Source organism: Dermacentor andersoni, chromosome 7 (genome assembly GCF_023375885.2).
Source record: "Dermacentor andersoni chromosome 7, qqDerAnde1_hic_scaffold, whole genome shotgun sequence".
Classification (NCBI taxonomy): Eukaryota; Metazoa; Arthropoda; class Arachnida; order Ixodida; family Ixodidae; genus Dermacentor; species Dermacentor andersoni.
Window position 1 is genome coordinate 91,927,907 of NC_092820.1, and position 23,688 is coordinate 91,951,594.

The 23,688-nt window shown below is 47.3% G+C and overlaps 1 protein-coding gene across 2 annotated transcripts in view; it reads left to right on the forward strand.

The window, feature by feature from the left end:
- Positions 1-23,688, forward strand: part of LOC126534776 (scoloptoxin SSD14-like) — a 175,288-nt gene that overhangs the window by 128,065 nt on the left and 23,535 nt on the right. For both annotated transcript variants that reach the window (XM_055072696.2, XM_072289264.1), the window contains exons 10-11: positions 6,598-6,755; positions 17,831-18,044. In XM_055072696.2, the coding sequence (XP_054928671.1) occupies positions 6,598-6,755; positions 17,831-18,044 (372 nt within the window). The remainder of the gene's footprint in view (positions 1-6,597; positions 6,756-17,830; positions 18,045-23,688) is intronic.

Consider the following 23,688-nt stretch of genomic DNA (forward strand, 5'->3'; position numbering starts at 1 on the left):
TTTGGCACATGTGTTTTTGGGAGCCCTAGCTGCCCTGATGATGGAGCTCACTTTAGACATTTCAGCCTTATTTAGTTTTTGAAAGGGGAGGCTATAGGTCACCCAGCTAATAATTAATGCTCGCACAAGTCTGACTATGCCTCCGCTTTTTTGAAGCCTCTTTTTTGTTTTGTGACTCTGTGGATCATTTGTGCCACATTCCTTGTTCTTTGTCTTAATGTTTCTAGTATGTGTGATGCCCTGCTGTTGTCTTGGTACAAAAACTCAGAATACATTCAGGTATGTGGACACCAAGGGCAAGAAACAAAGAAGCAAATTGAGATTGGCTGGGTGGTTTCTTTTGATGCAGTGAAACGTAAATAAAGTCCAAGTATGCATTCACACGACATCTGCACATGAACACGTTACTAAAATACATCAAAGCCTGACCAAGCAAACAAATTCGCAGGCCTATTTGAATTTATTCCATTTGTCCTTTTCAGCACTGGTCAAACGTGCAATACATGACTATGAAAACACAGTTAGTGTCTGTATACAGAAAAAAAAAAAATTGTAGGCTGTAACTGCCTGAAACTGTGATTTCTAATGCACAAACCTTTGTGCATAGACAATTTGATACAAAGAAGTGCTGGTACAGATTTCCCAGTGAAAATGCATGCAGTTTGAAGCTTATTTCACAAAACTGACAAAATGAACATAATTGTGTGCATACACTGCGTGCCTCCATTTAACACAGAAACAGGCTGGCTGTTCGCATTGTTCATGCTGCATAACAGTAATTTGCCGCCTTAAAAATAATGTTGCTAAGACGCAAATCGCTCCCAGTTGAAAAAGACAACAGGAATTCCTGTCGCAACTACGGAAATTTCTGTTGTACGACAGAAGTTCCTGACAGACGTTTCTGACATTACGACAGAAATTCTGATGACCCAACAGAATCATCCTGTCGTGAAGACCAAGAGTTCTGAAGTCGCAACAACAACTTTCTATCGCAACAGCGATTCTGACGTCGCAGCAGGAACTCTCTGTCGGGACTACACATTTTCGGTCGTGGCGTTAGAAATGTGCCACTTTCTGTCGCAGCGACATAATTTCTGACGCCGCGACAGAAGCGCTTTCAGTCGCGACGCTTTAAAATTGTATGTCAATTTCGCATCGGTGGTGTACCCTGTACTTTTCTCTTGCGCGGTATTCAATCGTGCTTCTCTGAAGCCGGCAATGCTGATAGCATAGACACCGGTATTAAAGTCGACGTGGCCAATTGTTATAATTGTGCCGTGCCGACGAAGCACCATAAATGCCCTACCGGCCTCCTCCAAATCGGCCGCTGATGAAAATCATATCATCTGCGGGAATGGCTGCGTATCCGTTTTGTGTTATTTGGTAAGATGTGGCACACAGGCCTGTGGACTTACATGTGCCGTTACACTGACACAGTTAACTTCCCAGAAATATTGCATAAGCTTTTACAAAGCGAAAAAGAAGTTTTGGGTTGTTCCACAAAGTTGCGTAAAAGCTGTCTCGCTCGGGTCTCATTATTCTGGTACAGCGCTGCCGAGAGATGCCAGTATGCTGTCAGAATGAACAATCATCCACGAATGTTTATGTAGCTATCTTGCATTGAACACAGAATTATATGCGCGCTCAAAAGTGCAGAGCGAGAGACAACTGTCGAAATTAGCAGTAACAACCTAACAGTGTCCCCGGTCACCGTTGTCTATTTCTGTATTTCTTATTTAATATGGATATCCTACAGCAAAATCGATGTTCTAGCACTACACAATGTACCTGTCGATGGTAAGAACACTTTTACTTTTCTAGAGATGTGGCAGTTGACGCGGTGGAATGAAAGCGCCTGTAAACATAAACGCAAAGTATTTGTATAGCTGAAATATGCTGCCGGATGCATTTACGGTGTGGCGTAGTGGTAAGATGCTGGGCTCGGGATGCTCAGTCCGGAGTTCGAATCCCCTGCAGGGATTTTTTTTTTCCTTTATTTTTTTTTCTTTTTTCTACAAACAAATTTACATAGCCTTAAAGAGGTCTCTGTCAATTTTGAATTGAATATTGATCAAGAACTACAGGACGTCACACTACGGGCAACAGAACGACAGACTATAAAATTTCCTGTTGTGTTTTTCAAGTGGGCTGTCACAACCTATATCGACACTTAAGGCGAAGTGGTTATCAAACACACCTGATGACGAAACTCCAATACTCTTTGACCCGCCGTGGTTGCTATAAGCGTCCTTGGAGTTGTGCTTAGTATTAAGCACGAGGTCACAGGAACAGATCATGGTTCTGACACGTAAAACACGACAATTAAATTGAAAAAGAGAAAGAAAAAAGTTGAAACGTCTCTTTTTTGTGCGGCACTGGCTTCTTGAGTTTTATTGAGAGGACCGGTAAGTCTCAACACCGCGACATAAAAGGTGTGCGCATTATGCGCATAGCGCAATGCTTCCGCGCCGTACTCACCACCGCAGCTTGAAAAGGCCGCGTCAAACATGAGGCAACTGGGCAAGCGGTAATCCGAAACGCGCCGTTTCCAAAGCAGTCGACACCGTACGCGGTCCGATTTTGTGAGTACTGTGGGTGAGGTTTCACTAGCCGCTGTCATATCGTGGCGCAGGAGGGAATACCCGAGCACGGCCGCGCGAACCACTAAAGTGTATTGTAGTACACAGATCACGTCAAAGCGATGACTACGCGGTGGCCGATCACCGCCGTGCTGCGCAGTGGGGCAGGTAGCTTTCTTGTGAGGTTCCACACTACACGAAACACTCTCCGACGGCCGCCAAAATTACCTCGTAAGCACGCATATAGACACACACGCAGAATTACGATGAGCAAAACAGGTGCCGTCACCGGCGCCGACGACAGTGGCGCTTTGCGGGCTTTGGCTTCAGTTTCACTTTTAGTTGATGGGAAGACGAACAGAAGCGATGACATTCTGCGGCCTAAGCCGTCGAAGTTTTGCATGGTCTCGCTTCCGAAGACAGCTCGTCAGATGCCGACCGGGGGTTCTGGCAGCGCGACAGGACATTGTGGTCGACGAGACAAACAAAGCGTCTATTATATCGCCCTAAATAAGTTGGCTTGCACTCCGGAAATGTATAAATTTGCAGAAAGAAAAAAAAAAATAAAAAGAACCACTTGGACAATATATCTCTCCTTTCTCGTTTCCTTCTCACAGATGTGTAAAAGAAAAGAAAATAACGCATAAAAAAAGAAACAGAACTCCGTTTACGCTAAAGGGAGGCCTGTATCTTCTAAACTCCCTCTTAAAAAGGATGTAGAATTGAGGTTCTGTCTCCTTCTTTCATCCGCATTTTGCGAGGGAGAGAAATGGAGGACGCTGAGCATATATACACCACTCTAAGGGAGCACGGTTTTCAGGCACGTAGTCTCAAGGGAGGTCACATCCCTTAAAATGCCTTTTTCGGCTCATTTCCGTTTACAGTGTACGCACAGCAGCCACTAAATCTGGACGTTGGCTTTTTGGTTCAACAAAGGGAACCAAAATCTCTGAAATGGCTATCCCCCCCCCCCCCCCCCCCCCTCCACAAAAAGAAAACAGAGATGATCCATTCTCATGAGCTTTATATCAACTTTAGAGCAAAATCTTTCTCCCATGTGGAAATCAGTTCACTTCCTCCTATATGGTGCGTATTTAGTTTCAATAAATTCGGCCTCATTGTTTTATTGGTAACTGATACAGTAAGATGTTTCATCAATCAGTATGAAAGAGACGGCCAATATACTCCTGATATTATAACATAATATATATTGGCGAAGTCATAGGCAGATGTTGAACGCGGAACAATAAATTCTTAAAATCCGCGAATTGCGCAGTGATGCATGGTGTAGCTAATACTATGGTGTTGATTTGCTCGGCGATTTACAGAACTGAAGTTCTAAATGTCTATGAATGGGCGCCCTATATTCACAGGCATTTTGACCAGACTCATAAAAAAATACACTGAGTGCCTTCCCACTCTGAGAAGAACGTTGATCAGCGAAGTTGTTTATACGGGCCCCTTAACCACTAGCTGCTCCTCCGCCGCGGTTTGGCCCGGCATTGCACTGTCTTCGGGATCGGCCAACTAATTAGGAGTTTTGTGTCCATACACGGACACGATACTGGGCGAACTAGCCCTTAAGAACTTGTGTGTAAAATTGATTACGTCTTCGTGTTTCTTATTTATAAATGCCCTATTGCAAAACGCAGTGTCCAGTGCCATGCCGGATTATGGGCCCAGTATTGCGCCCTAGATGCTGGGGCGCTGGGTACCAGTCGCGAGACGCAGCCATAGTGCATGAAATACATAGTGCTTGGGCATCGTACATATATTTTTTTTGAATGCGGAAATTAACAGAGAGCGTTCTATAGCAATGAAAAAAAAAGGTAAAATATAAAGGTTGCCGCCAGGATTCGACGCTATGACTGCGGTAAGCGATGAACTTGAGAAGCAAGCTATTTCCTTTAGTGCGGAACTTTTTCTATCGCACCTTCCCTCTCCCCTTACCTTTGCTTTATATTTCCGAGCGTTAATAAACCCGGCCTTCTTCGGCTGGTACAACTGGTGTCGTTCACTACGGGAGGGGCGTTGCCTCCGCCCGTCAATCATCGTAGCAGTGACCTACAGATCCCAAACCTCGGTACTTTATCACTAAACAACGCCAGCAAACGACATGGTGTCCATAATTTGCCATATCAACACTCAGGCGCACTTTTAGTTTCGCAGACGCGTTTCGCGCAGACATTCCAGATGAGCAGTCACCCCGCAACTTAGGCGTACGACTGCATCAGACAGAAAACGTTGTTGTCTATATTCAATAGTATGCTTGGAAGTGCCACAACAGCGATTTCCTTTAGCGATTGGTATTGGACAATGAACCTCCAAACCGGGACGCTGTATGGACTGTTGCTGCCGATTTAGGTAGCCATTTCTTGTTCTTCGGGCAAGGGACATGCAACATTTTCTGCGTTCAACGGTCTGTTTCAATGGACGCGTCTGTCTAGTCGTACATCTTCGTGTTAGTGCTGGCCGACTTTGGTGACAGCACATGCACGTATGTTTATAAAGCGTCACATCAGCGCTGATCGCTTTTTGTGGTGACACTGTAGACACGAAAAAAATGTTTATTTAAGAACACCCATGCCGTTGTTGGAACATAGTGATTTAACCTTGTCAGACTTATTGAGTCCTGAGCCCAGTCGGGCGGATAGCGTGTAGACGGACTGGGCAGGTACGCTAGGCCTAAGCTTCGGTGGAAGAGAACGATCTTGGCGCGGGCACCGGGCGATTGCCGAAATGTATTTGAGCGTTCGAGCCTTTTATCTATTATCTTTCAGTACACTAGGGAAAGTGGAAGCGCTCGAATTACCTCAGCTTTGTGATGGGTGCGATAATATCAATCAGCCGCAGGCTCCCTGGGAGTCCACTGTTCGAGCGCGCGTGAACGACTTTTGCGTTTCGTGTCGACTCCACAACACTGATACCACAGCGACAACTCACAGTCATCGGTTGCGTACAAACTACTAAAGAACGAGGCGTCATATGCGTTTGCGTGATTTTGTCAAGAATATTGCTATCCACTCTGTCAAAAGGGAAATGCAAAAATCGAAACTCATTTTAAATGTCCAATAAACGTATGCATAAAGAGGGAATGAGCCAGTCTGCGACACGAAACATACTTTTATGACCCGAAGATATAGCCTTATTTAGGACAAGATATTAGTATCTAGCGTTGAATATTCGTACCTTCCATAGAAACGCAACCAACCCAGTTTCCAGTGCGAGCCAGCGAACTGCGGTGAGAACTAGTGCGTGTGCAGCACAAACCAATGCGCCCCAGCGTCACAGCACTGAAACCAGCTTCTTGTCCGGTGTGACCTAGCTCTTATCCAGTGTTCTCATTGGTGCTGGTTGCACACCGGAGGGCACTTGAAAATGCTGGTTTTTGCAATAGGGTATATAATTGATCATTAATAAACGGAATAACTAATTATTGTATGATTAAAAGATAATTACCTAATAGTTATACGTTATTACTCAATTGAATGATTGCTCCATTAATTAATGCAGTGTTATTATCGTTACCTAGTAGTCTAAATAATTAATGGTGACGATGAACGCGGGGGCAGTGGCACGAGCGCGTTCGTGCGGTAGCGCCGGGGGGCGCCAACAAGCCAGATGTGGAAGATGACGACAATGCTGGAGCTAATCCCGAGGATCATAGCTTTCTGTCTACACATGTACAGAGTCCTGGCGAAACTAGCACTTACCAGCTTCGCTGTAAAACTCGCTAGTAGCGCAGTGAGTAGATCTCTCTATTTAGGTTGATTACTTGCACTATTGCAGGACACTAGCCTTTCTTTAGGTTTACATCAAGAGGTGTAATCGCGTCACTTGACTCAATCAATTTTCGTAATATGTGACTTCCAAAGAATATAAGAATAAACGCAAGTGGGCCCCTTCAGTAAATGAGAGACCCCGACAGAAACAGGTCCGCGTATTCAGCCTCTATGAACACTCAATTACAGCACGTGTTTTTCTTGTCTAACAAACTTCAACAAATGTACCTTTACAGGGCTTTCCGGAACTTGTGAAAGAAATAAAGGACAGCATGAATTTTCGACAACCAGTCAAGAACTCACAGCACAAGATCGTTCCAGACTATGGTGGTGTCCACTTATCTATAATCAAGGGTTACGAAGCCGTGACTATCATCTCCGGCATCAACGAACCGTAAGTTCGCATAAGATTACTGGACTGTCCTACACAGATAAGCTCTAGAAAACAACCTGAAAGTGTCAAATAAACATGTCTAGTCAGGAAGTGAGTGCTGACTAGGCTCGAAATCTCGGTGCTTGTTTTTCTCTGATTCATTCCTAACAAGAACTCTTAAAAATGCCGTTGTACCTATTACTTATAACACACCATTTACTAGCGTAGTATCGCTGCAGTAGGTAAGAGTAGAGACAGTAACCTTGCTGACTAAGCAAGATACTAACTGTTACTAGCAGGTTCAGCTAGCAATTTCAAATGCAGTTATTGCTTGGGATAAAAAAAAGTAGCCATAACGTGTACGGAACGCTTATTTTTAACTTCTACAAAATCTAAAAAAGGTTACCTGCCGCACATAGCAAAATTCTTGACCTTGAGCTGGATTATTCGAAGAGTGGTCAATACTAGAAGGAGAAATTTAAACATATAATGAACTTAAAAAGTGTGTAATAATGTATTTCCGTGGAATGATTTTTGAGGATAAAGTTTTGAGATATTTCCGAAAGTGAGGAACGATATACAAGGGCCTCCCAGATACTTTTGTGCTTCACTGCATGAAAACGCGTTTCTTTAAAAATACGAATTGTAACAACAATGTATCTTTAGAGCGAGTCTGATGGCACATGACTCCGAAGGGGTGTCGTTATCTAAATTGATTCCATGTATCTAAACCTCACAAACTCGCCGGTTACAATGAAGAAACTGCAAGATTTGCTGTAGAGTAGATATTTAAGAAGGTACTTAGTGCATTCTTTTGTTAACTTTTTTGATGTGTGAGAGTTACTTCAAGGTATATGAACTGTGAATTAGTTACAAGTAGTAACTAGCGTAACAACAAAGAAGTTACGATGACGACCATTCGTTTAAATTGAATACCGGGAAGAATGACTGAAGGAATAAGAACAATGTTCTTTTACACATGGAGACGTTTCTTTTTTTGGACCGAAGACTCCTCTCTTTCGTTTTGTGTATTGGCCTATCTAACCGCAACTTCTGAAAAAATAATGATCTCAATATAGCAACCTGCTCTCATTATGTGTTTACTATACAGATGCCTTGGCCCAGCGAATACTAAGCAAAAGTACATCTCCATTTTAATGTACTTATTTATGAGTTCTCCAGGTAATCTTAATCGCATTCGGCTTGGATTTCCGGAATACGTGAAACATGGTCTGCAAATATTTTAAGCTTACTTACATAGAAAGACGTACCACATTATATCACGAACTACAATATGCCGAGAATAAAATATAGTTGAAGTATTTTTTATATAATATAACAGAAAATTTGTGATCTATGTGCGAGTTCCTGCAAAATAGTTGCAGCTAACGGACATCGTGTTACATAGACGTACACCCGTGAGCAAAAGTATACGAACCGCCGATTGCGCGAAAAAGCCAATTGTCCCCTCTGCGCATGAATGAAACTTGAATTTAAGGACTAGAGTCCAAACTTGACATTCTCAGTGCAACCGCCAATTTTATCTTTTGCATGTTGATTTCGAAGGAATTCAGTCTTTCTGGCGACCTTGTGATCCGTATACTTTTGCTCAAGGATGTACCTGTGGTGATAGAAAACGGTATGTGCATTGTGCATTCTTGTGCAATGTGTAAGTGAAATCATTTACCTCTGGCACATTGTCCCATATACAGGGTGTTTCAGCGAACACTTTCAAAAATCTTTAAAAGTTGCCTTTGGCAGATTTCACAATTCTAGTTCATGAGCTGGTCTATTCGAAGGGGCGTACAATACTTGCACAAGAAATTGAGATGTAAAATCGACTTTCAGCGAACACTTTTGAAAGTGTTCACTGAAACACCCTGTATATCAGCAAAGTTTACATACCATATTTAGATGTGTGTCTCACGTACTCAAACGTGGGCTAAGGCCCAAACAATAAAACGTTCCTTTCTTTCGAGCGCCTCCTAACTTTACGCAAGGCCTCCTTAGAGCGGAGGACCGATGGAGGAAGCAAGCGTACTCTGAAGGCTCCCTTCGCCAGTCCTCCCGTAAGGGGCGGTTGCCGCATGCCTGAGTTCGAGATGACTTCTTAAAAGCTTCGCGCGAACACCGTTATTGAATAAAGAAATGTTGCATCGTCACACAATACTGAAATTGGGGAACTAATATGGAGATACGTAGACGCTTTTTTCTAGTTTTACCCGCCGTGGTTGCTCAGTGGCTATGGTGTTAGGCTGCTGAGCACGAGGTCGCGGGATCGAATCCCGGCCATGGCGGCCGCATTTCGATGGGGGCGAAATGCGAAAACACCCGTGTACTTAGATTTAAGTGCGCGTTAAAGAACCCCAGATGGTCGAAATTTCCGGAGTCCCCCACTACGGCGTGCCTCATAATCAGAAAGTGGTTTTGGCACGTAAAACCCCATAATTTTAATTTTTTCTAGTTTTGTTTACTAAACACAAAAAAGTACCACATTACAGTGCAAAACTTGATGGGCTTCAGTAACGCTGGCACGCCGGCGTCATCCAACGCCTATCAACACTTTCATGCCGCACGCGTGACTGAACCGAAGATGCCTGGCAAGACGTACCGTGCGCGCCCTTCTCCGCAAGTGGGCGACAGCGCGCATGCGCAAGCAAACGTCAAGTGGCTAAGCAATGAGGTGGGGCGCTCGTTCAGGGCCAGGAGCGGCGTAAGGACGCATAAGGCAACCTCGGAGCTACCTTACACTGAGGAAGCACCACGGAATCCATAACCGAGGGTCCCACAGTAAGGAAGCTTTCAGAGTGACATAAGGTGGCCTCACCGCAATGAAATTTTCCTTACTGACTCAAGGAACATTTCATTGTTTGGTCCCACCCGCCGCGGTTGCTCAGTGGCTATGGTGTTGGGCTGCTGAGCACGAGGTCGCGGGATCGAATCCCGGCCACGGCGGCCGCATTTCGATGGGGGCGAAATGCGAAAACACCCGTGTACTTAGATTTAGGTGCACGTTAAAGAACCCCAGGTGGTCGAAATTTCCGGAGTCCTCCACTACGGCGTGCCTCATAATCAGAAAGTGGTTTTGGCACGTAAAACCCCATATATTATTATTATTGTTTGGTCCCAAGTTACAGGTGTCTGGGAGATAATTCTAAAGAATAGGTGCAGATTATGAAAGTTGTCTCGCACACGTTGACCTGATGTCTCCTAACATAGGCTCGCTTTCATGCTCTAAAATATTGACACGTGTACTTGTATATCTCTATCGGGCGACCACGTTTCACCGCTTAACAAATTTTATCGCACAGCGCAGGACGCTCCCGCATGTATAGGAACTTTCTCGAAAGGTATCGATGGCTCTATCCGCTGTCTGTTTTTACCGAACCTTGTGTTATCTGGTTTCATAGCGTGACGCGAAAGGTGTAGAACTTTGTGGAAGACATGTGGGTCTCAGCAATTAGTCTGGAACATTCGACGACTGATGTATCAAGCGGGGGCTACATGGGGCGTTTTTCTCCTGCGATTATTGCGCACCAAAAAAAGAAACGCGCTGGCGGGACGCCGGCCAGGCTACATGAGGCGTACGAGCGGCGAACACCGCCGCAGCGTGGCCAGTCAAGGCAAAAATGTTTTGGCTACCACTAAATGAACGATCGATGCTTATATGTTGTTTGCTTGTGTTGTTATTAATAAATTATGCAATAAATACCCCACTAATATGTCTATACACATTACCAGGTATGTTTAGTATTGTATCGATATTTTTGTGGATGTTCAGCGGAGAGAGTTGGCCGGAAATGTTTCGTCTGGCGACCTTGTGCCACTGAAACGGGTGTGCGGATTGTGCAGAGTTTCAGCGCATGCGCGCGAAGTGTTCAAGCGACGGCAAGGAACGGTGAGACGGCTGGCCGCTCCCGCCGAAAACAGACGGAAGTGACTCCGATAGGCACTTCCGGTAGCGTTAGACGCGTGCGCGCCGCGTCAAAATCTAGCCGGTCCTGATCGGCGGCGGCGGGCGTTTTTCTCGACGCCGGGCGTCAAGTCGGCGCCGTGGGGCGAAAATCGCCTCAAAAACGCTCCATGTATTCCGGGCTTAAAAGCCGACGCGCTTGACGCATTCATCAGATTTTCGATGATCGCCGAGTGTGTTCGCCGCTATCGTTGTTTTTTTCAGTGTAGCGTGCTTTTGAGGGCACAAGTTCGCCTAATAAAGCGCTAGTTTCGATAATCAAAATTTGCTGCCTTCTTCACCGTCACTACTGCGTGACGTCTGGTGGAGGTGCTTTACGTTCATTTACCGGATGTCCCCGACAAGGCGTAATCCAAGCCCGGACCGCAAAGACAACATCAGCGTCGTTCCGGAACATCGAGCAAGCCACCGGCTTCAGCAGCTGCCCACAGACTTCTACCAGAGACGACCAAGAAGATCATGGCCTAGACACCCACAATGGCAGCCGCAGCGTCCCCAATAGTGCTGCAGCGGCCCATGAGACACCGACGTTCCGCGGTTCCCCACTCGAGGACCCGGAAAGCTGGCTGGAGGTGTATGAGAGGGTCGCTACGTTTAACAACTGGAACAGCGATGACAAGCTGCGGCATGTCCATTTCGCATTAAAAGACGCCGCGAGGACGTGGTTCGAGAATCGAGAAGCCACTTTAACGATGTGGGACTTGTTCCGAAGCGGCTTCCTGCAAACATTCACAAGCGTCGTGGGTAAATAGCGCGCCCAAGCGCTACTAGAAGCCCGAGTACAGCTCGTCAATGAGAGCATATCGATATTCACGGGGGAGCGGCCCGTCTTTTCGGGCACGCCGACCTAGAAATGTCGGATGAGAAAGAAGTCCGCTTCCTGATGCGGGGCGTCAATCAAGAACTTTTCGCTGGACTGATTCGCAACCTGCCCAAGACCATAGCTGAGTTTTGTACAGAGGCATCGACAATCGAGAAAACTCTGGAAATGCGCACTCGGCAGTATAACTGACAAGCGCTCACGCCACGGTGTGCCATCCAACGACTGGGTTCCTACGACCTTCAAGAGACGATCAGGGTCATTGTGCGCGAATAACTTTGCAAGGTCTTGCCTTCGTCATAACCTCAAGTGGCCTCGATCGCCGACATCGTGAAAGAAGAGGGTCAGTGATCGCTTGGAGCTTCTGAGGTGCAACCACAGTTACTGTAGCCGCAGCCAGAAGCGATGACCTACGCCGCCGTCGGACGCCCTCGAGGCCCCCCTCCGCGACCGCGCCAGGGCCCTGCAACGCCCAATTCCGTCGTCCACCGCCGCCGCCGCCAGTACGTCCACCCGTCACCCAGCGCTGCTACGCGAGGAAGACAGACATCTGGCGCGCTCCTGACCACCGCCCGCTCTGCAATCACTGAGGAGAAGCGGGTCACGTCTACCGGTGATGCCCACACCGGGAGATGGGACTGCGAGGCTTCGCCTTTAACGCGCCGCGACCACAGCTTGGCGAACAACCTTGCCATATCACCGACTACCTTGCCGCTACTCAGTGGAGCTCTCCACGATCATCCCGTTCGCCATCACCAGGCCGCTACCTGTCGCCGCAGCGTCGTCCATACACTGGCCCAGCCTGAGGCCGCTCTGCGAGCCGATTATCCGGAAAACCGATGGAGCAACCGATGGAGGTGCGGCTGCTGTTCGTCAAACTGATGAAGGTCCTCGGCCGCTAACGAAGACGCCGAAGAGACTATATCGACGACATAACAATGACATAACAACGACACGCCGTCGTCCCTACAAAGTCTGGAAGCAAAGAATACGCCGATGAAAGACGACCTGACGCCGCCACGTACAAGCCACAGCTCTACGCGACGCAGCCGGGATCCGACGCCATGACCAAACAGTAACGCAAGACGAAGCACCACTGACCTCGACCTGCATCTCGACGGCAACGCAGTCAAAGCCTTAGTGGACACAGGGGCCGATTACTCCGTCGTGACTGGACACATCGAATGCCCAGTTGAAGAAAGATGAGTCAGCATGGAGATGCCTTAAAATTCGGACCGGAGGGCAACTCATTCCACCGACTGGAATCTGCACGGCAAGAATTACCATTCATGACCGGACTTACCCCGCCACTTTCGTTATCCTCGAACAGCGTTCACGAGACCATTCTTGACATGGACTTCCTGAACCAACACGGCGCAATCATCGATCTTAAGTGGAAATCGACAACGCTGTCGGAAAATCAAGCAATACCACCGGAGAGCTCTCGCAGTCACCACGCCTTGAGTGTGCTCGAAGATGAAGTAAGCATCCCGTCACGTTCCAGCATTATTATTTCCGTCAGCACCGAAACACCCGCTGACGTAGAAGACGTCATCGAGGGTGACCAACGTCTACTACTAGACCGTGAAATTTATGTCGCAAGACGAATCGGTCGTCTGCAGGGAGGAAAAATGAAAGTGTTGCTGACAAACTTCATCCAGGAGTTCAAGCACATCAACAAGGACACGGTGATCACATACATCGAGGAAATTCTGGAAACCAGCAATGCGTTTGACCTATCGGATTCTGCCGCATCTACCCCGGCGACCATATTTCCCGAACCATACTTCGACATAAATCCAAGTCTCCCCATCATTAAGCAGCAACAGCTCAGAAGTCTGCTTCACGATAGAGAGACTGCTTTTCGACGTCATCGAGGATTCGACAAGCATCACTCGCAAAGCAGCGCATAATGAACAAAGAGTACGCTCGACCACTCCGTCAGAGCCCTTACGAGCTTAGACGCGAGAACGTGAAGCTATTAGGCAAAAAGTCGACGAAATGCTGCGTGACGACATCATCCAGCCGTCGAAAAGCCCGTGGGCATCTCATGTAGTCTTGGTGAAGAAAAAAGATGGAACCCTATGTTTCTGTGTCGATTAACGTCGAATTAACAAGATCACGAAGAAGGACGTATACCCCCTCCCATGGATAGACAATACATTGGATCGGCTCTGCAACGCAAAATATTTCTCGTCGATGGATCTGAAGTGTGGCTACTGGCAAACGGAAGTGGACGAGAGAGATCACTAAAAGACTGCCTTCATCACGCCACATTGCCTCTACGAGTTCAAGGTCATGCCATTCGGACTGCTCGGCGCCTGCAACGTAACAGCACGTCGTGGACACGGTGTTAGCAAGATTGAAATGGCAGACCTGTCTTGTTTATTTGGATGTCCTCCTCTTCGCCGAAAATTTCGACGATCACTTTAGGCGGCTTGCGACAGTACTAAACTCCATCAAGTCATCAAGGCGCACTTGGAAGCCGGAAAAGTGCCGCTTCGCCTACGATGAGCTTCTGTTTCTGAGACACGTCATAAGCAAATTTGCGGTCCGCCCCGACACGCAGAAGACAGCTGCCATCGCAAAGTTTCCGCAGCCCATCGGCAAGAAGACAGTGCGTAGATTTCTTGGCATGTGCGCCTACTGCAGGCAGTTTGTCAATGACTTTTCACGCATCGCTGAGCCGCTGACACATCTGACAAAATGTGACGTCGAGTTCAAATGGGAAACTACGCAGGCCGACGCATTTCAAGAACTCAAACAACGCATGCAGTCGCTGCCCGCCCTAGCGCACTTCGGCGGGGACGCCGATACCGAAATCCACAGTGGCGCGAGTAGCCTAGGCCTCGGTGCCGTCCTAGTCCAGAGGAAAGGCGGACTTGAACGGCTGATAGCATACACTAGCCGGTCGCAGTCAAAAGCGTAAGGCAATTATTCTACGAACGAAAAAGAATGCCTCGCCATCGTTTGGGCTACAGCATAATATTACCCTTGTCTATATGGCAGCCTGTTAAATGTCGTCAGGGAGCATTACGCGTTGTGTTGGGTAGCGAATTTAAAGGATCCTTCAGGATGGCTGGCGCGGTAGAGCCTCAGAATACAACAGTACGACATCACGATAACCTACAAGTCCGGACGAAAACACTCTGATGGCGATTGCCTCTCAGGCGACCCCATTGACCCGCCGCCGCAAGATGACGAGGATGACGACGCCTTCCTTGGAATAATAAATGCGGAAGACTTCGCTGAACAGCAACGAGCAGACCTGGAGCTCAAAAGCCTCGTCGAGTATTTGGAAGGGTACACCGACGTTGTCCCAAGGGCATTTGAGCAAGGATTGTCTTTGTTCTCGCTTTAAAACAACCCACTAGTAAAGAAGAACTTCTCACCAGTCCACGTCAAAAACCTTCTTGTTGCTCCCTCAGCGCTTCGTCCAGACGTACCGCACGTCATGCATGACGATCCGATCGCTAGGCACCTCGGATTCTCCTGGACGCTATCGAGGATACAGGAAAGGTATTATTGGACACACCTGATCGCCAACATTGCCCATTACGTCAAGACATGCCAAGACTGTCTGCGACGCAAAGCACGACCGACAAGGTTTGTGGGATTTAACTACACCCGATCGACCCGCCTACCCCGACCATTTCGGCAGACAGGGATCGACTTGTTGGGACCCTTTCCGACATCAACAACCGGAAATAAGTGGATCGTCGTGGCGACGCACTACCTCAGCCACTTCACTGAAACGAAAGCTCTGCCTAAAAAAATAGCGCAGCCAAAGTGGGAAAATTCTTCGTCGAGAACATCCTGCTGCGATATGGCGCCCCAGATGTCCTCATCACCGACAGAGGAACGGCCATTACAGCGGAACTCACCCAAGCCATTCTGCAGTGCACTCAGACAAGGCACAGGAGGACACCTGCCTACTAACCACAGACGAATGGTCTTACGGAGCGCCTGAATAAGACCCTCGCCGACATTCTAGCAATGTACGTCGATGTCGAACACAAGACCTGGGATGCCGTACGTAACGTTCGTTTACAACACGGTGGTGCAAGAAACAACACAGATCCCGCCGTCCAAGCAGATTTACGGCAGGAACCCGATGACAACTCTCGACGCCATGCTGCCCCACGTCACCGACGAAGAGAATCTTGACGTCGCTACCTATATCCAGTGCGCCGAAGAAACCCTACAGCTCGCCCGCCTACGGATCAAAAACCAGTAGCGTGCCAAGAGGCAACACTACAATCTCCGAGGGCTCTACGTCGAGTACCATCCCGGTGACAGTGTTTGGGTTTGGACTCCGATACGCCTACGAGCACTCAGTGAGAAACCATTGCGGCGCTATTTCCGACCCTACAAGGTCATCCGACGTATTGTCGCAGTGGACTATGAGGTCGTGCCGGACAGCTTTTCGCATTCACAGCGGCGACCCGTACCATCTGAAGTAGTCCACGTGGTCCGTCTTAAGCCCTTTTACGCACGCTGACGAACATCCTTATTTTGTTGTTTCTGTGTTAGGGGTTTTTTGTTTATTTCCTTTGTTTGCGGTATCGGGTTGATGCCATTTAAGAGGGGGGTATTGACACGTGTGCTTGTATATCTATATCGGGCTACCACGTTTCACAACTTATCAAATGTTATCGCACAGCGCAGGACGCACCTGCATGTATAGGAAGTTTCTCGAAAATTATCGATGGTTCTATCAGGGGCACGACCGGAGATCATTGTGCGATACGCGTTCTGTTCGGTTGGTGCAACGTCACAAAGCGGCAGTATGTAAAATTTTAGCGAGGGGGGCGGAGAGAGCAGCCAATCAGCAAGCGGTGAACTCCCCCGAAGTTTACTGCCCTTGTTTGTCGTCTGCTTGCAGACAGTATATTACAAAACGAAATGTTTCTGGTCTTCCAATCAATGAAATCTTTATCTAAAAAATGTATTCGTTTCTTCTCAAGCCTCAACAGGTTTTTAAATAGTAGTACGTGTGGCTACTACAATTTAAAACTATTAGTTTCTCTGCGTCGTCCCTAGGTGGTGTCGCGCACAACGATAAGAAAAAAGAGAAAAGAAACGACGGGAACCGCGGCGCACTTTTCAAGAAGCAGCAACAAGATTCCAGTGGCTCACTGGCACCGATGATGGGGTCGAGTTCGTTGTGCAACCAACGCACTATTTGTTTCGAGAAACGAAAGCGACGCCGCAATTCGCTTTCTGCCATTTCTTCAAACGCGTTTTGCACCGCGACTCGCACTCCTTCCTCCTCGAGCAACGCCAGCGCAACAACCGAAGTTCCCAACAGAAGCGCCATTTTCTCGAAATAAACTATAGATTGGATCCGAACGTAATAAGCCGCCGTTTGCATCCAATCCAATCCACTACACGCGCCATGCGAAGCCAGTATCGTAAGCAGCGATGATCGCTCCAGACTTCCCAACTCCCGTCGGGTTCGGCGCCTAGCAGACGATGGGCTCGGTATGATTGACAGGAGCTTGTCGTCATTTCGACGTCACCAAAAACGTAGCGGCGCCCAGCGGCTGGCGACGTCGGCGCGGAGTAGGCCAATCGCGCGCGCCGGTAACCGAACGAACGCACCGAACAACGATCTCCGATCGCACCCCAGCTGTATGTTTTTACCGAACCTTGTGTTATCTAATTTCATCGCATGACGCGAATGGTGTAGAACTTTGTGGAAGACACGCGGGTCCCTGCGATGAGTCTGGAACATTGGACGACTGATATATAAAAGCCGACGTGCTTGACCCACTGATCAGATTTTCGACGATGGCCGAGCTTGCTCGCCGCTATCATTGTTCTCTTGAGTGTAGCTTGCTTTTGAGGGCACAATTTCGGCCAATAAACCGCTAGTTTTGATAATCACAGTTTTGCTGCCTTCTTCACCGTCATTACGACTTGACAATACAGTACGAAGTTTGCGCCCATCCTGCTTGGCTTCGTCCGTGTTTCTTCGTGATGCCCTGTTATGTGTTCAAATACAGGTACAGATATATGTAAAACGGTCTCCGAAAAGAGTTAAGGGGACGATAATTCCACATTTTTATTGTTAGTGAGCTGTAAAAGCAATTAATTCGAACACGTGGGGACGGCAGTGGCTTATATTGTGCGAGTTCATCGGAAACGCCTTTTGAGAAGTAAGCAGAAACAGTTGGCTAAGGTTTTCGCTTTGCGATGAAAGACATGCTGACCGAGATTAAGGGTAATTGGTCTTCCACTGAAAGTGCGCAGCGAAGCACGAAGTAAGACGGTAAAACGCACGCATTGTCCGGTATGCAGGTTTGGAAGCAAGAAGGCTTCAGTACCAGGCCTCATCATGAACAACTACATGAGCGCGTTCGCAACGACACCCGATGTGCCAAATGGTCTTAAAGGCGGCAAGCAGCCCAGGACATCCATGGTCGCCGTGTTCGCGAAATACAGCGGACAGCGAGTCCTCCGCTTGCAGGCGGGGGCCGGAGGAGGACTTCCTGGAATGTGGGCTTTGGTTGAGGTAACCTGCGCGCACAAAGATAAGGAAGCGCGGACGTGGCAAACGCGGCCGTGAGCACACATTTTCATATCGTTTGCTTGAGGTCAAATACGTAAGTGAAAAAGATTCCTCAGAGCTTTCCACTTAAGCAGGAACAACTTCTCATGTAAATTAATGAAATATGTGCATGACCGAATAATTTATTTCGAATGATGAGATACGAGATACGCAGCGTAGGGTGTTTTTATCTATGCATTTTTGGTTTCAGATACGCCAATACATAGTTAATGAAATATGAAAGCCTTTCTCCGCAAGCTGAGATGCAGTACGTCAAAAAGATTTTTGAGCTGCCAATAAGTCAAGAGTTGTGTTTGGTACTTGCTTATGGAAGCCAGCAGCACACTGCTAATGATACTAATGATAGTGATACTAATGAAGGAAACGAACGAAAAATTTTTCCTCTTCAGACGCAGTGTAAGATCGCATTGTGAATATTTCTCTCCATCAGCAACTGAGTCACGAAAGCGAGAGTGGCCTCAGTGCTAAATGCCAGTCCCAGAGCAGCTGAGCGGTTGATTTCCTACCGCAGCTAGGGAAATTGCTACAAACGTGTATCAGAAGATTTCATTTGGGCACTTTTAGGCACATTGGTTTAGAAATTAGGTGTTATTCTGTTTTGGATCTTGTAATATAGAAAAGATTACTCGTTTTGTCGCACTCGATGCGCTATCGTCAGTAACGAGAATCCGAATACGAAACTTCAGCTTTTCAGTGTCGTCGAAGAAGTGAGTGATGGCTTAGTTTATTGTAGCATTTATTAGGCGATGGAGTTGATCCGCGAACAAAACCAGCCAAAGAACATGTTTGCTACCGTCTCCCTAAATGATTTGACGTTTTGTTTCATGCACTTTGATAGCTACATTATTCCCACTTCAGCGAAAATTTACGTGGCATGAATAGAATGGACCTTTTGTCCTTTTCCTAGCTACCTTTTCCATTTGCCGAAGAATATAATGTTGTTCGCCGCTATGTTGGGGTAACATTAATGTTAGAAGCTTACCAAGAATTAGGGCTATGAGGTCCCAAAGTGATGTTTTCCGGCAGTGTCTGTCGGCTGCTCAATAAATTTTTTGTTCGCAAGAAGCGTTTTTTAGATTGTGCAATTGGGACTTGCTATATATATCATGTATATACAATCTCCACTGAATAATTTTACCAGGAAAATCACAGACGCCGTGAACTCAGTAAGTCTTTCGCAGAGGATGGGAAGCGTGCCCTAGCCCTTATCTGCCAGTTTAACAACTTCTTTAGTGCCATCGTGCATTGCCTACAAGATATCTAGAAGCGAATTCACTTTGATCATGTCGTTGTGGGTTTTTAAGATGCATTTCTATATAGATAAAAAATAGGTGCTTACCTAAACAGAGGAAACAACTTTTACAATGGCGAGAATATGACTACCAGGTGTGCTAAGTAGAGATCCACGAAGCTTTGAGGTATTGTAATTACAAAATTTTCTCATGCTGAGGGCCGGTATTTTAGCCAAGGTCAGAGTTGAGGAAGTAACTAAACAAGGCAAATTCAAAGGCACGTACTAATATTTTGATTTTTTTTTGGACTCCGAATTTTGATTTTGATTTTTTGATTTTTTTTGGACTCCAGCGGAGCACCCGCATACCCGGGTGCCAGCTTCAAAATATTCTTGCAGCCTGCCGTCTCTGTCTGCTTGCAGCTAGTAGGGCAAGGATCATGTTTGCTTTTTCCTCGTTGGAAAAAGGCATCACGAAGTTGCTCGCGGTTTAGCGGCCGATGCAGGATAGTCTGTTTAACGCTATCTGGAATAAAACCTACCACTACAACCACGGCCATCAGTCGCTTTACACAGCACAGGAGATAACGGTTGCTAGCTTAAATCGAACAGCCAACGCTTGTGTCGCTGCTGTGTCGCTTTTTAAGTCGCAGCTAGTGCACCTATGGCTGTTTGTGCGCGAAAAGCTTGGTAGCAGTGCAATCACGACACGCAAGCGGGCATGTCATGTTGTTTTTTGTATTGTACGGGAATCCGGAGTGAGCTGAAAAACACTAATACTTAATATATAGAAAGACAGAAACTGTTTATTCGGACGCCTTGCAAAGCGATCTCAAACTTTCTAATTGCATTTTCTCCAAGCTTCATTGCTTCAGAATTAGTTAATTAATCTTTACTATTTATCTGATTAAACAAAATGCAAAAATACCTACACAATGCATACAAAAGTGAGCAACATGCATTTGGTCGCGTCGTCTTAGTGCATCGGCATATTTTTAAACTCTGGCTAAAGTTAGCCAAAACACCCTGTATGATGCGTCAAACAAGGCAAATAAACATGTTGCGCAATCACAGATTCACAGATCGCAGAATCCTAAGGCCAGCATCCCACCTCCTTCCACTGCCCCGATGCATCGCTGTGCGATGGAAGGCGGCTTCCTTCCCGCTTTTCTCCGTTGCGCACACAAGACTGACCCACCATCGTCGGCTCCCCCCTCCACCCCCCCCTACAGGCTACGCTTTCACTCGCACATACAGCATGCGGCCCGCGCTGACGATGTTATCGCCCTTGGACTTCATACGGAAAATGACGGCGGCGACTGGAATGCGCATTGAGTATCCACCTAAATGCTACCCCAGTAATATAGTAAGAGTATCCGGCAAGTGAAGAGTCCCATGTCCCATTACTTTTCGCAAAAGCAGAAACAAAATAGAACTTTCAGCATGCGACAATTCGCTGCGCGGCAACAATGCCTTTTTGTGTGTGTGGGGGGGGGGGGGGGACAGAAATGAAGAAACGCAAAGGAAAACATGTTGGCCACAATGGAATCCCTACTTGGGGCGCCTACTGTAGCTACCTAAGGAATATCTGAGAAAACGTGAGACGCTTGGTCCACAGAGAACCATATGTATGCTGCTCGTTATCCTACACTGGCGAGATAAGACTTTCCGTAGACGTTGCGATAACATCGAAACGATGGTGATGCCCTCAAGCGAACGCGTTGCAACCTATCGCGTCCCCACAATGGTGACGGCGAGCGACCATTGCTTTTTTTTTTCTCGTCTGCAAGCCAGAAAGTGTCCAAAATTCTCCGAGAACAAAATCCGCTCGGCCAGAGGAAAACGAACGCGCACCGGCAGTGCGCCGCGCGCTTGTCAGGGCAACACATGAAAAACGCATGACCTCTGGCTGGCTCTGGTAGCCCGCGGGTAGCGAGAGCAAAAAATTGGAGAGGCTCAATGTGTCCTCGCGAATAAAATTCAAAGTAGAAAAAATAAATAAGAACGCAGTTACCTTTGCTTACTATAGTGTCTTGACATGCATGGATGCTTTCGCGCAGGTGAAAAAGATGTTGATATTGTTTTCTATGACATGATGACAAATATGAACCATCACAACGCTTCGTCTCATCGGACCTCGCTGCGTGCTTTGCCAACTTGTCTGATAGCGTATTGATTTGGCTTGTTTCGTTGTATGGTCCGATGTACGACTTTAGAAAAGTAAATGCAGCTTTGGGATCAAATGTAAATAAGAACAATAAACCCACAAAGATCCGTAAATGAAAATGTAAAACACGACTTGGGAAATGTCAATGCACCTTTCGCATCAAAACATTATGTGATCTTTGACGGCTTTTCTTTCGAGGAACCCGTATGGGTTTCCTTTGTAGCATTTGCTACGAACGGGTGGATGTCTGATTTTCCCTTTATTCATTATGTGATCTTTGTACCTCTAAAGTTTCTTAATTGAAATCCTTGCGCTCCGTAGATTCTGCGGCCTCTGCGAGATGCCGCGGCGGGCCCGCTCGCCATTAAAGCGCCTTTGAAACTTTGTGCTTGGATGGGGATCATTGCATTATGTGACTTCAGGTGCATGGTTGTCGCCACGAAATCCAGCCTGAGTTCACAATCTTCGCGCCTAAATGGTTTTTCGGGCGCGAAAAATACACTCTAGAGAAAATCCAGAATGAGTTCTGGCGCTGTGGGTTGCTTTGGTTGGCGGTGCATCACAGCACGAAACAATTTCGGGGCGGGGGGGCTGAAGCCCCATAAGCCCCCCCCCCCCCCCCCTCCTCCCTGGCAACGCCCCTGGCACTAGCTGCTCAGAACTTCCAGGGAGCATGGGCTTTTTTGCGTATACTAAAATATTTCGCATCACAGTATAACGTTATCGAGACCTTTTGGTACATATACGGCATTGCTTTGCCAACTCTACTTTGTTGAGTAACTGCTCTAGCGGCATTTTAACACTGCGTTGCACGCCGCCGTGATTTTCGACCAGCCACCGCAAGCAAAGTAAGGGAAAGGGAAGCGGAAACATCGCACTCGCCAGCACCACCCTTTTTATCGGGTCACTTTTTGTAAGCCAATCAAATAAGAAAAACCTCTCATTGTAGCCAATTTTACTCGTTTTGAAAGCAAACCAAACTGACCTCCTATAAATGTGGAGGGCGCTTTATCTGGTTGATCACACAACGCCGTGATTTATGATCCGATGCTTGCGTGTGTAGTCGCGTAAATTTGACGTCAATAGTTTGGAATAGTTTTTCGTTATGTTTTTCGTTATGTTTTCGTTATGCCGCAAGGTGTCTAAATTCTTGACTGAAGTTTGTCGGCATTACTTTCGCTTTACCTGCCTCATGTTGAGCGATTCTTCATGCGACACAAATTTAAAATTTTGTGGTCGAGTAGTAGATGGTGGTCACCCTCGAAGACGTGTGGTTTGGTGACGATGGAAATAATAATACTGGAGCAATCCGGAATGATGTCTTGATCTGCGAGAACACTGAAACATGGATACTCAGAGAACTCTCCGGAGGTATGGCTTGGTCTCCGCAAAAGCGTTATAGGCTTCGACTTCAGGGCGATTATCACGTCATGCTTGTTGAAGAAGCCCATGCCAATAATTTCATATGACGAGCACTCTTGCAGGCTACGGAAGCTCTGAAGGTAGATCCGGTCATGAACGGTAACTCTTGCCGTGCACAATCCAGTGGGCATTGTCAAGTGGCCTTCAGCACTGGCCCTATTTGATGGGCGTTTCCTGCGGTCTTCTTCTTCGACTGAGCGACGAATGATCTACTTATGATGGAGTACTCGGCTACTGTGTCCGCTAGAGTGGTGATTTCGTGGCCGTCTAGAAGCACGTCGAGATCAGTGGTTCTTCCCCTTGTGTTAGGGTTCGATCGCGGCTTCGTATTACGGCTGCGTCGCAGTGTCCACTTCCTGTTACGCCTCGTCATCAGGTCTCCCGTAGGTGGCGTAGTCTAGAGTTCGAGGCTTCGTCTTGATGGGGACGTGTCACTGCTACATCGTCAGGTGGGATTTCGAAGTGTCATCGTCGCTGGCAGAGGCTGTTCGCACTTCGATTAACATAAACCACACTTTGATCGGTTGCAGCTTTTAGTTTTTCGGGTGTTGGCTAACTGACCCCACCCGAGCTCAGCCAGTGTACGCTGGACGCAGCGGCGAAAAGTAGCAGACAGGCGACGGCGTACGGGAAGGTCACCGTAGTCTCGACTCAGTGGTCGTTGGCGCAGCTGTGGGTGCGGCGCGTTGACGACAGACCCTAGTAGTGCGACCTCGCAAGTGCACCGGTGGCAGACGTTGCCCCCTTCTCCGCAGGGATAGCACATT